At 46.3% G+C, this 13,938-nt stretch overlaps 1 protein-coding gene across 3 annotated transcripts; it reads right to left on the reverse strand.

Annotated features, from left to right (window-relative positions):
• Window positions 1–10,560: 10,560 nt before the first annotated feature.
• LOC125514621 (thiosulfate sulfurtransferase 18-like) lies at window positions 10,561–12,132 on the reverse strand. Of its 3 annotated transcripts, none has more exons than XM_048679959.1 (5): window positions 12,007–12,132; window positions 11,575–11,897; window positions 11,253–11,323; window positions 10,976–11,029; window positions 10,561–10,878 (listed from the first exon to the last, which is right to left on the reverse strand). In XM_048679959.1, exons 1-5 carry the CDS (start codon window positions 12,012–12,014, stop codon window positions 10,759–10,761), a joined length of 576 nt encoding a protein of 191 aa, XP_048535916.1. In that variant the 5' UTR covers window positions 12,015–12,132; the 3' UTR covers window positions 10,561–10,758. The 3 variants fall into 3 exon arrangements, with proteins under 3 accessions (XP_048535916.1, XP_048535915.1, XP_048535914.1); XM_048679958.1 differs by having other exon boundaries at window positions 11,250–11,323; XM_048679957.1 differs by having other exon boundaries at window positions 10,976–11,077; window positions 11,250–11,323.
• Between the last annotated feature and the right edge of the window lie 1,806 nt (window positions 12,133–13,938).

The raw sequence follows: 13,938 nt of genomic DNA on the forward strand, positions 1-13,938 counted from the left end.
GAGACGGACTAGTCAACGTCGGTGAACATCTTCATGTTGATCGTATCTTCTATACGACTCATGCTCGACCTTTCAGTCTTCTGTGTTCCGAGGCCATGTCTGTACACATGCTAGGCTCGTCAAGTCAACCTAAGTGTTTGCATGTGTAAATGTGTCTTACACCCGTTGTATGTGAACGTTAGAATCTAACACCCGATCATCACGTGGTGCTTCGAAACAACGAACTGTCGCAACGGTGCACAGTTAGGGGGAACACTTTCTTGAAATTATTATGAGGGATCATCTTATTTACTACCGTCGTTCTAAGTAAACAATATGCATAAACATGATAAACATCACATGCAATCAAAGAGTGACATGATATGGCCATCATCACTTTGCTCCTCTTGATCTCCATCTTCGGGGCTCCATGATCATCATCGTCACCGGCATGACACCATGATCTCCATCATCATGATCTCTATCATCATGTCTTCATGAAGTTGTCTCGTCAACTATTACTTCTACTACTACAGCTAACGGTTAGCAATAAAGTAAAGTAATTACATGACGTTTATGTTGACACGCAGGTCATAAATAAATTAAGACAACTCCTATGGCTCCTGCCGGTTGTCATACTCATCGACATGCAAGTCGTGATTCCTATTACAAGAACATGATCAATCTCATACATCACATATATCATTCATCACATCCTTTTGGCCATATCACATCACATAGCATACCCTACAAAAACAAGTTAGACGTCCTCTAATTGTTGTTTGCATGTTTTACGTGGCTGCTATGGGTTTCTAGCAAGAACCTTTCTTACCTACGCAAAGACCACAACGTGATATGCCAATTGCTATTTACCCTTCATAAGGACCCTTTTCATCGAATCCGATCCAACTAAAGTGGGAGAGACAGACACCCGCCAGCCACCTAATGCAACTAGTGCATGTCAGTCGGTGGAACCGGTCTCACGTAAGCGTACGTGTAAGGTTGGTCCGGGCCGCTTCATCCCACGATGCCGCCGAATCAATATAAGACTAGTAACGGCAAGCATATTGAACAAAATCAACGCCCACAACTACTTTGTGTTCTACTCGTGCATAGAAACTACGCAATAGACCTAGCTCATGATGCCACTGTTGGGGAACGTAGCATAAATTCAAAATTTTCCTACGTGTCACCAAGATCTATCTATGGAGTCATCTAGCAACGAGGGAGGAGTGGATCTACATACCCTTGTAGATCGCGCGCGGAAGCGTTCAAGAGAACGGGGTTGATGGAGTCGTACTCGTCGTGATCCAAATCACCGATGATCCTAGCGTCGAACGGACGACACCTCCGCGTTCAACACACGTACGGAGCAGCGACGTCTCCTCCTTCTTGATCCAGCAAGAGGGGAGGAGAGGTTGATGGAGATCCAACAACACGACGGCGTGGTGGTGGTAGTAGCGGGATTCCAACAGGGCTTCGCCAAGCGCTGCGGGAGAAGGGAGATGTGTCATGGGAGGGAGAGGGAGGCGCCAGGGCTTAGGTATGGTTGCCCACCCTTCCCCCCACTATATATAGGGCCAAGGGAGAGGGGGAGGGCGCAGCCTTGCCCCTTCCTCCAAGGAAGGGTGCGGCCAAGGGGTGGAGGAGTCCATCCTCCCCAAGGCACCTCGGAGGTGCCTTCCCCCTTTAGGACTCTCCCCTCCTCTTGTCCCTTTGGCGCATGGGCCTCTAGGGGCTGGTGCCCTTGGCCCATGTAGGCCAAGGCGCACCCCCTACAGCCCATGTGCCCCCCCGGGGCAGGTGGCCCCACCCGGTGGACCCCCGGGACCCTTCCGGTGGTCCCGGTACAATACCGGTGACCCCGAAACTTGTCCCGATGGCAGAAATAGGACTTCCTATATATAATTCTTTACCTCCGGACCATTCCGGAACTCCTCGTGACGTCCGGGATCTCATCCGGGACTCCGAACAACTTTCGGGTTACCGCATACTAATATCTCTATAACCCTAGCGTCACCGAACCTTAAGTGTGTAGACCCTACGGGTTCGGGAGACATGCAGACATGACCGAGATGACTCTCCGGTCAATAACCAAAAGCGGGATCTGGATACCCATGTTGGCTCCCACATGTTCCACGATGATCTCATCGGATGAACCACGATGTCAAGGACTTAATCAATCCCGTATACAATTCCCTTTGTCTAGCGGTACGATACTTGCCCGAGATTCAATCGTCGGTATCCCGATACCTTGTTCAATCTCGTTACCGGCAAGTCTCTTTACTCGTTACGTAACACATCATCCCGTGATCAACTCCTTGATCACATTGTGCACATTATGATAATGTCCTACCGAGTGGGCCCAAAGATACCTCTTCGTTTACACGAAGTGACAAATCCCAGTCTCGATTCGTGCCAACCCAACAGACACTTTCGGAGATACCCGTAGTGCACCTTTATAGTCACCCAGTTACGTTGTGACGTTTGGCACACCCAAAGTATTCCTACGGTATCCGGGAGTTGCACAATCTCATGGTCTAAGGAAATGATACTTGACATTAGAAAAGCTTTAGCATACGAACTACACGATCTTGTGCTATGCTTAGGATTGGGTCTTGTCCATCACATCATTCTCCTAATGATGTGATCCCGTTATCAACGACATCCAATGTCCATGGTCAGGAAACCGTAACCATCTATTGATCAACGAGCTAGTCAACTAGAGGCTTACTAGGGACATGGTGTTGTCTATGTATCCACACATGTATCTGAGTTTCCTATGAATACAATTCTAGCATGGATAATAAACTATTATCATGAACAAGGAAATATAATAATAACTAATTTATTATTTCCTCTAGGGCATATTTCCAACACTAGAATCGTTCATATTGACTAAGTTGACAAAGCCCTCCGTCCCCGTCAACTTGGTAGGCCCACAAGTCAGCCTCCCACTATGCTGGGTTCCAGCTGGTAGGGGGAATATTCATTTTTTTGTGCGTAATAAGAAGGCACTTCCTTGCGTGCGAAGATAGCTGGTGGGTCTGACATGTCAGCGGGGGGCACTTTATTTCGCGAAATACAGAGGCCCTTCCGGTGGGTCCCAGATGTCAGGTGCAGGAATCATTATTTTGCGCGTAATAAGGAGGCATTTCCTTGTGTGCGGCCATGGACCCAGCTGTCAGCCTCTCCGCACACAGTCTACTTCCGATGGTGTCGTTCGTTGACCATGTTGACCACGCCACGCCAAGCGCATCCAAGGTGGTGGACGACGGCGAGGCCTCGGACAACAACGAGCCGGAGATGGGAAGACGCGAGAGTAGAGTCACAGACAGAGAGGTGTACGAGGGTTAACTGGTTCTAGTGCGGTGTGGTTCCGCAGTCGGTGGAGAAGAACAGGAGGTGTGGAGGGGTGGAGGGATGGCCTGGCGAACGGTGGAGTAGCGCTTCATAGCGAAGCGTGCTAAGCAGAGCTGCTAGCAGCAGGAGGCGGGAGGTGGTCCTGGCGGCGCTAGAGGAAGAAGACGAGAGATTGAAGATGGATGCCGGTCGTTGGATGTAAATCCAACGGCTAACATGTCAGAATCATTTATTGACTAAATTGACAACGACTTGCATTGGCTTCGACCTATTGGCCCACATTTCAGCCTCCAAAAATGTGGCACGTATTCAACCCATTTTTTCAGAATTTACAGTCTTTTTTTTGCGCGGTAGAATTTACAGTCAATTTGATCTTTTTTTTAATTACAACCATTAGGTGGTCTGGGTGAACAAATAATGTAGCGTCCATGCGGCCCGTTTATTTTATTTCCTAAAATAATACAGGCCATTTGCACTTTCTCAAAATACACGATTTTGCTGGGCTGATTCTAATTATAATGTTGGGTTGGGCCAGCAATGTTATCAAAAAATAAAAGGGCTGAGCATTTTGTTATAAATATGTTTAAATAATAAGTGATATTATTACATTCATCCTTAAATCTTACCAAGCTTTTGTACACAATCACTAGGATTTTCGTGCCAAAACAATCCAGGATTTTATTTGTTAAGAAATTATTTTTATAAGTTAATAAGATGTGGGATATTGTTTTCTTACATATGTAAGTATCTGTTAAATATATGATGACAATAAAAATAATATATAATAACATATAAATATTTTTTTTTAGAAAAATAGGGAGCATCTCCCCGGTTCCATTGCTGAGAATGAAACCACAACATATTCTGATACAGCAGCTCAAAGAGCAGTTCGAAAGCAAAGGTAGAAAAGCTACAAACTAGGGGGGTGGATGAACAAGTTCTCCGAATAACACAAATCACCCGAGCGGTGCCAAAGGCAGAGCAGATAGAGCACTCAAATGACACAAGGAGGGTCCAGCAAAGCCTTCATGGTCTTCAGCCGAGGGGCCGTGTCAGCCAGCGGCGACCAGTAAGCAAGCGGAGACACCAGGCTGGAAGGCGTAGCATGGTGGATGTCCCTCTTTTTCGGCGCCAGGTGCCCATCATCTTCATCAGAGATCTTGAGACGAGCCCACGGGTCCAGCCCCAGAGCAGGTCGAGCCTTATTCAGCCACAAGTGATCGCTAACGGTTTCTGGAGGGATCTTGTTAGGGTTTTCACGAAGCTCATCAACTTGTTCTTGTCCGACCCGGAGGAGAGAATCGCCCAGTTCCTCACCATGTTCCTGATCAACCTCAAGACCTGCGGAATGGAAATCCAGGAGGTGTTACTGAAAATCATAGCATTTCTATATTTTTAGAGGCACCAAAGGACAGCTGAGCTAACAATGTTTAAAACTGAGAACTTTTTGGTAGCAATCCAGAATCTGGGGACAGATTCGAAGGATGAGCCAATCTGACTAGAGAAATATTCCTCAATGTGGGCCCAGAGATGTTTAGCAACTATACATTCAAAAAATAGGTGAGAACAAGACTCTTGTTCCAAGCAGTAAACACAATCAAGGGGTTTGATGATGTGTCTCTTCCTAAGGTTATCCCTAGTCATCAATTTGTTTTTGGAGAGAAGCCAGAGAAATACATGAATTTTAGGGGGAACTCTCAATTTCCAGACAGCAGGAATAAACATGGGTTGAACCCCTCTAAAGTTGATAACATGATAGAGGGAGCTAGAGGAATACTTCCCCTTATTGTCCAGCTGCCAAATCAGGGCATCCGGCTCGGAGTAAAGGTAATGCTTTTGGCAATTTCTTCCAACTGGAACCACTGTTCCATGAGACTATCACTAAAGTTCCTTCTAAAAGAGAGTTTTAGGCATTGACCATCCCAAACTTCATTGATACTTTTGTTAAGCTCATTGCGGACAGAGTAAATAGGCCAAAATTGGACTGCTAGGGGGGATGTGCCAAACCGAGTATCTTCCCAGAACTTGGTTCTGCTCCCATCCCCTATGTTCCATCTGTAGCCAAATTTCACAGCATGCATAATAGATTTTAATCCTTTCAAGAATCTAGAGGTCTTAGGGTTGGAGGAAGGGACAAAAATATTAGGTTTATTTCCTAGGTATTTATGGGCAATAAGAAGCTTCCAGGGTTTCAGGTCTTCCTCATAGAATCTTTTAATCCAAGACCCTAGAAGACAAATGTTAATTTGTTGGAGGTTAGGTATGCCTAGGCCTCCAAAATCTTTTTTCATAGAGACTAGGGTCCAATTAGCAAGGTGTAGCTTCCTATTTCCCTCAAAATCATTCCACAACAAATGAGACATCTGAGAATTGATGAGGTTCACTGCCCATTTAGGGAACTTGAAGAAGGAGAGTAGATACACTAGAATGCTAGCCAAACAAGCTTGTATGAGGATCAATCTACCTCTGTAAGAGAGAAGTTTGCCCCTCCACCCAGCAATCCTTTTAATGATTTTATCCAGAAGGGGTTGTATATCCTCTCTCCTCAGTTTATCATAATGGAGAGGGATACCTAGGTACTTAATGGGAAGTTACCTTTATTATAGACTAGAATAGAGAGGAAGTCAGCTAACTCCTGATCATCCATGTTGATAGGGATGAGTTCACTTTATAGTAGTTGATTCTCATGCCTGAGACTTGTTCAAACCAGGTTAGAACAGTTTTCAGATTGCTAGCATGTGTGGATTCATTGTCTAAGAAAAGGATGGTATCATTTGCATATTGAAGGCAGATGATGCCACCAGGGCAGACCTCAGGACAGAGCCCTGCAATCAGACTATGATCAGCAGCTTTGGTCAGCATTTTAGTAAGAACGTCCATTACTAAATTAAACAAAAGTGGGGAGATGTGGTCACCTTGCCTAAGGCCTTTACTAGCAAGGAAAAAATCACTTTCACAGTTATTTAACTTGACCCCAACGGACCCCCCATGAGTAAGTTGCTGGATCCAACTCTCCTCTATGAAAAGCTTGGAAAAGGTCTAAGAGATAATTTTTCAGCAAGTCCCAAAAATGCTGGTAAAACAAGAAGGGAATCCCATCAGGACCAGGAGCCCCATCAGGATAAGAGCTAAAAATGGCTTCCTTCACCTCTGTCTCTGAAAAAGGGGCTTCTAGCAGCTCATTTTCAGCAGGAGATATTTTTTCAGAAGCAGAGAAAAAATTGTTTTATAGAGAGAACCCATAAGGGTTTTCTTTCTTAAACAAGTCTTTGTGGAACTTACTAGCCACTTTCAGCATCTCATCTACCTCAGTAACAGGGCCATTAGGGCCATCAAGGGAGTGAATGAGGGTTTTCCTCCTCCTCTGATTAGCTACTGCATGGAAGTAAGCAGTATTTCTATCACCCTCCTTAATGTTCCTATCTCTAGACCTTTGCTTGGCTTTGATTTCTTCTTAAAGCCAAATTTTCTTAAGCTCTCCATGGACAAAGTTTAATCTATTAGTCTCAGCCTCAGAGAGGTCAGTGGTTTCTGCCTTAATATCTAGAGAATCAAACTCAAGGAGGAGAAGCATTTTGTATCTTCTAAGATTAGCTTCCTCATTGGAGTTCCACCCTTTGGTAGTTCTTCTAAATTTTCTGATTTTGATCCGTCAATTTTCTAGGGGGCAGCTGCTCCCAATAGGCTCATTTCAGATTTTCCTGACTAGCTCAGTAAAATCTTCTCTAAGCAACCACCACTTTTCAAATTTAAAACTATTGCTCTTTGGATTTTGGTTAAGATCAGAGTCCCAGAGCAAAGGAGTGTGGTCACTACCACATCTGGGCAGAGCTCTACAACTAGAAAGGGGAAAGAAACTATCTAATTCTGTGTCATAGAAAATTCTGTCAATGGTGGACATAATCCTGGAGCAGCACTTCCAACATATCTAGCAGAACTGTGGGTTTTCCTTCTGACAGCGCAATTCTCAATTTTATGGGTAACCATTTTGTAGGTAAAACAACTCTTGGGCTTGACACATTTATCCAAATGATGCCCTGGTTCCCCACAGTTGTAGCAGATCACCTCAGAGTATGCCATAAGGCCCGAAGCAGGGGCAGGAGCAGTTTTTTGGATGTCCTATCTCTTCTTTTGCTGATTCTTGCCTTGAGATTTCTCACTGATCTGAGAGTCAAAACCACTAGCAGATTGATCTTGGGCAATTACAGGAGCCTGCCCAGATTGTGCCCCCATTTGGGGCAGAGGTGGGCCGTACCATTGCCCAACCGGTGCTCCCCCCATTGTGATAGGGGAAATTCATCGGAGTTCCTGGTTCCTTCTCGTCCTCCAGCCAGATGTTGTCTCTCAGAAAGCAGAAATAACCACCAGACAACTCAATTGAAGCAGATTGCAAGCCTAATTTCAATCTTCTATATGTTTGGGGGAGAGGTAAGGTAGGGGATCCACCTGGTCCCGCTCCGGTGGCGTGCTGGTGCGCAGGAGTCCAGTCAAGCATTCCCATCTCGCAGCACAGCGTGAATCTCCTGAATTCACTTCTCCTTTCGCACATCGAACGAACGCAGTCGGCGGCTCACTGGGGTGGGGCATCCTGTGCTTCTCCGAGAAATCTCCTTCGAAGTAGATCCGCAGGGCTAGATTCAGCAGCTCCCAATCCACATGATCCTTGCACATCCACATCTGTGATCACAGATATCGGATGCTTCTGTGCCATGCAATCAGAAAAGGTCCACAACATCCACTCGTATGCCTGGCTTGTTTCATGAGAAATTATACCACAACCAAATATAACAGTGCTGCGGTGGTGATTCAACCCGACAAACGGCACGAATGGCAGATTGTAATTGTTGGTTCTGTATGTGCTATCGAAAACAATGACGTCTCCGAAAGCCTCGTAGTCAAGTCGCGATTGACTATCAGCCCAGAACAGTCCCTTCAGATGGCCATGCTCGTCTACCAAGTACTTGAAGAAAAAATCCACATCTCGCTCTCGCCTCGCCATCATGTGCATGATCACCGTATTAGCATCACCGGCACTGATTGTCTCCTGCTTATTAGCATGGCAGAAATTATAAATGGCCCTCTTTATGCATCCAACCTTATCAAATCCACCATATTGAAAGCACAAAATATCCATAATACGGTATTTGCGGATCCCATATTTTTCCATGTCCGCAATGTCCGCTTTCTGCTCATCGCTAATTCGTCTATGCGAACGCAGCAGACAAGAAAGATCCCGTGGGGCTAGAGGATGGCTGTGCTCATCGATGAAATCCTTGACAAACCACCGACCGGTTTCCTCCTGTCTCGTAATGACCAATTTAGCATTACACCCAACACGAGTTAAACTTCGTGGCCTCCTCTTTCTATCTTCCATCTTTCTTTTCATGTGCTTCTCTTCGCGAAACCCTTGACGACTACACACAATTTTCCTTAAAATTATGTATTTGTTGGATCCATCCCACTCAACGTAGCTTTTCCTCACACTAAAACCTTTTTCAAGAGCATATTTGTTGTAGAATTCATAGCCTTCAGCCTCACTATCAAACATCTTCCTGACAACATTTAGATACTCGAACATACTCTCATCACTTGCATACGCCATGTCTTCCTGCATATGACATGTGAGGGAAACCAATCATCAACATCTTTCTGTTTATCAATATTGCAGGTGTAAAATAGCTCATAGGCAAAGACAAGTGCATGGAAAAGACTTTGCTGGTTTGACATGTGAGGGAAACCAATCATCAACGTCCAACAAGTAGTATCTCATCTTCCTTTAAACTATATTTCATGCGCTATGCAAACCTAAAGTGATGATGACTTTAATAAACTAAATTAAGTGAACTATGGAACCAGTATCTCATCTTCCTTTAGTATATCTCATCTCAAACGTCAAGGAAGTAAGCAATGCCCTCAACATCTTACTTAAACAAACATGATGCGATTAGCTCAAGAGAAACTATGCCAGGATGAAGCTTTCCATTCGTTGTTCTAGTCCGTACCCGGATCTTGTGGGGTTGAGGTTGTACTGCATGCACGGTGGAGGGGCGCAACGGCCAAGAGAACGAGCAGAACGCCAAGCCGAATTCATACCTTAAGGATGGTACGCGCGAAGAGATGGGATCGCCCGCCGCGGTCGCCGCCGATTCAGCCGGCGCAGATCCGGCCTTCTTCTTCTTCGGTGACGGCGTGGGGGGCTGGGGTTGGTTGGGTGGAGGACGAGGACGATGAATTTATTCCTCTCGCCGGGCAGGTCGAGGACGGAGAAGGTCAGGAGCGGCGAGCGGCGACGAATAGATCGGAGGAGGATTCTGAACTGGATCGAGTAGACATGGATCTGGTCCTCAGGTGATTGGTTCAAGAAAAGATATTTCCCCCTGGACCATTATGCCCTTATCGCAATTAATATATTAAATTTAATCAATTAAAATTCCCCGCAAGATCTGACGGCTAATAAAAATCAGACGTGATCAGACATGTAAGTACTGCTAAGTACTCCGAGTACTAACCCAATCACCGTAAAACAGCTCATAATATATACTCCTCTCTAATACTAGAATTATTATTTATTCTCCAGATTTATGGATCGCCAATGCGTTCCGTGACGGACAACACCATCCTTGATTCACTTGAAGAGATAGAGATTGATTATATGAAAGGGTCAGAAGATGTATTGGTGGAATTCCTAAAGCAGCTGATATCCAATAATATATGGAGCATGCCAAAGCTGAAAAGTGTGGAAATCAACATGTTGCACTCCCCTTCTTCCGTGAACGACGTGGTACACGAGCGGATCCACGCCATGTTCCCTCGGAATATCAGCATCAGATCAAATGCGTTTCCGAATGCAAGTCCGCGCCAGATTATTTGAAGCTATTATTTCTACATGACCTGCGTTTTCATACTTTTTGTTGTTGAGAAACCACCTGATATATATGCATGTGAGATTGGACCATGTTTAGAAAATCGACGGATGAGAACATAATTCTTGTGCGTAGTACTCCCTTCGTTCTTAAATATAAGTCTTTGTAGACATTCCACTATGAATTATATACAGAGCAAAATGAGTAAATCTACACTCTAAAATGCATCTATATACATCCGTATGTGGTCCATGATAATCTCTACAAAGACTTATACTCTCTCTGTCCCATAATGTAAGACCTTTTTTATACTACACTACTATAAAAAAAAACGTCTTATATTATGGAACGGAGGGAGTAGAAGTCATGCTGCTGTCTAGCATGAGCCGCTTACTGTGGCAGGCACACTGATGTGTTTTATTATTACAGCCGTTCATCCATTCACTTGGACTTACATTCATAGATGCATTACACAGGCAGAGCACAACAAAGCACTGGTGGCTCAAGAATTGATAGATGCAGATAGTACTACGTACTAATGTACGTAGTTGTTTCAGATTGCTGCAGCAGATTCAGGTGTTGGTGGCGGCGTGGGGACTGCTACTGTCACTGGGAGTCCGTTGTGCAGCCATGCAGCGTAGCCTCCTCCCACGTTCTTCACATTCATGAATCCCTGCATACCATATGCATAATATGACCCCGTATGTTTTTTTATACGGCTAGGAAAGATAAATTGATCGTCAAAACAATTTCATTTTACTTGTACTTACAGCTGCTAGAAGATCGATGCAGGCAAGCTCGGACCTCTTGCCGCTCTGACACCCCTGCTCCTCCATCCATGGATGATTAGTGGTAGTAGTATAGTAGTACAACTAAAGGAAATTCAGACAAAATATATTACCATCGTCCTGAAAAATTTGTCTCAAATTTATCTAGATGCGGGTGTATTTAACACCAATATATGTTTAAATCCATCTGTATCTAGATAAATAGACGAGCTTTCCGGGACGGGCGGAGTATGTACAGCTACATGGAAGGACGTACGACGAGTATGTGTTGGTCTGTGCTGAAGAGCGAGGCGACCTGCTCCACGAACCGTGGGTTCTTCTCCCGGGTCCCTGCTCACAGACAGCCACCCACCAAATCAGTTCATCTAATTAAACTAATCCATTCATTTTTTTGCAAATAATTAAAGTAACACATTCATCTTTAGCGGCTAGCGAAAGGTTGCACATGGACGGATAAGCGTCCACATACATGCATGGTTTGCATATAGACGGAGGTTAATTGGTGCCTAAGGACAGAGCTGAATCTATGATGGTGGCGGTGTTAGGATCAATAGAAGAGGAGATTAGTTAGCGCGGCATGCCTTGTGGCGTGACGAAGAAGTAGGGGACGTTGAGGGAGCCGCGGATGTGGCCCTTCCCCATCTCCTCCTCCGTCCTCACGTCCAGGTACATCATGCCGTCCTGCTGCTCCTGGAGCTCCCTCGCCACCGTCTGCACGTCCACCGTCGTCACCGCCACGGCCCGTGCCGCCGCCATTTGCACGTCCACCGTCGTCACCCCCACGTCCGGTGCCACCGTCGTCTGCACGTCCACCGTCGTCGCCCCCACGTCCGGTGTCGCCGCCGTTTGCAGGTCCACCGTCTTCACCACCACGGCCGGTGCTGCCCCCGGCGCCGACTCCGACCTGCACTTCGAAATCCAATCAAACCAAATCGAAGGACCGAGTACGTTAATTCACAATAAGGTGCCGAGGAAGGAACTGATTCATGTCGGATGAACTAATGGCGACGGACCTGCTCATCTCGTTCTCGTGGGAGGAGGTGCCATCGCGCACTTGATAGCAGGGCTGCACAGTCCCTCAGGTGTTTCTTGGGTGTGTTTGTGTGCACTGCTTCTGGAGAACCAACTCAGTGGGTGCAGCTGTTGAGTAAATAGGCAATTTCTTGATTAAATTAATCCATGAGTAAATCACTAGCATGGCATTGACTAAGTTGATGACGTACTGACTCTGATCTAAACATGCACGTATTAAGCAAACAGTAGACAAATCTACACATACTGCGAGTACTGCTAATATGAAAATAATCAGGAGCGGGATAAACAAGTTATACCCTCTAGTAGGCCACGCAGAGGCCGCGGCTTTGGTGGCAGCAGCGGCGTCCTCGGCGGCCTTCTTTTCGGCTGCAGCTTTCTCGGCGGCGGCACGGTCGGCGTCGGTGGACATGGTGATGATGAAGGCGACGCGGACGTAGAGGAAGTAGACGATCGGAAGCGAGCAATCGCGTAATCGCTGCCTAAAAACCTATTCGCCCCTCACCCCGTACAGGAACCAGAAGGGCGTGGTTTCGGAGACCTGCTCTCCCGTCGACCGTGTACGCGGCGGACGGGATGGAGTCACCGGCGGCAGCAGCAGCAAAGGAACGACGGTGGGCGTGCGCGTGAGCAGATGTGATCTGTTCGGGGCGGCTAGGGTTAGGAGACACCGCATACTTATAGGCGCAGCCGCGTGGGCTCGACCCATGTCCGAGTCCGTGACAGCTCACGATCCGACGTCTCAGATCGTGGCCCAGCTGTCAGAAAACTCTCCGTTAGTGACTAGCAAAAATAAGCGCGTAGGTGTGAGCTCGGCTCGCGCCGCGTCGTGACGAGGCGTGGCGTGGCGAGGCGGGCGGCGGAGGAGGAGTGCGCGAGGGCCTCTTCTCTTCTCAAGCTCCAATAGCATGTAGAAGAGAAACCCTTATAAACCACTCCAACTCTTCTTCCACTTCCGGGGTGGGACTAAACTTCCCACCACACCTAGTGCCATATAACCCACATGGGCCCTTAGAGATTTTTCAGAAATTGCAATATGGGCCTAGAGCCCATCTCAGATTTCAGCAATCCCCCACCAGATCTCGAGGGCCCATTGTGTCCTCTGTTCCAATTGCTGTTTCGATATACCAGTGTTTCAGTAAAGACCTGTTAAGGTTGAACTTCACCTAGAACAAGTGGCTACATTCCTTCACAACTGAATAATGGACTATGCCTTGAATTGTCAGTTTGGCGTAAAGAAGTTTCACTACATGTCTTACTAGTACTAGGCTGCCGAAGGCTAACCCCTCGGGTGGAGCATATAAGTCACACTCCTGGCCTATTCATGAGCTCACTAGAGATCACCCCAATCTCATAGACTGTGACCAGCAGTCGGGCTCATATAGGTGTGTTCCTCCAAAGATCGCTCTGTAGGATAGCATCTTGCTTTTATAAGCTTTGGAACACATTGAGACCGTAGTCATCGTACCAATACAGTATCGAGAGTATTGCATCTCCAACGGAGTGGGTTAGTATAGTTACTCTCCTCAGTTCACCACTGGCTTGTTTTCCCAGGTCCTAGTTCACGGGATCTCCGATCACATAGGTTGGGTTACCACCATGGCAACTCATGTGGGTCTCATACCCATCTCCCTCGATGCATTATCTATCACAACACGTGATAGCCCTTTTGTAAAGGGATCTGCCAGATTCTTAGCCGTATGGACATAGTCCAACGCTATCACTCCGGAGTTTCTTAATTTTCTGACAGCTTTTAATCTCATTCTTATGTGTTTGGTGGACTTCATGTTGTCCTTTGAACTCTTCACCTTGGTGATGACAGTCTGATTGTCACAGTTCATAAGGATAGCCGGAACCGGTTTATCAACCAATGGCAAGTCCATCAAAAGATCTCGAAGCCATCTCGCTTCAAC

This window comes from Triticum urartu, chromosome 6 (genome assembly GCF_003073215.2).
Source record: "Triticum urartu cultivar G1812 chromosome 6, Tu2.1, whole genome shotgun sequence".
Taxonomy (NCBI): Eukaryota; Viridiplantae; Streptophyta; class Magnoliopsida; order Poales; family Poaceae; genus Triticum; species Triticum urartu.

Bases quoted from the DNA above. Each gene is read 5' to 3' on its own strand.
- LOC125514621 (XM_048679957.1), bottom strand. The intron at 11,324-11,574 runs GCATGCCGCGCT...GTCTGTGAGCAG, and splicing joins CTTCTTCGTCACGCCACAAG to GGACCCGGGAGAAGAACCCA. The intron at 11,078-11,249 runs GTACGTCCTTCC...AATTTCCTTTAG, and splicing joins CAGACCAACACATACTCGTC to TTGTACTACTATACTACTAC.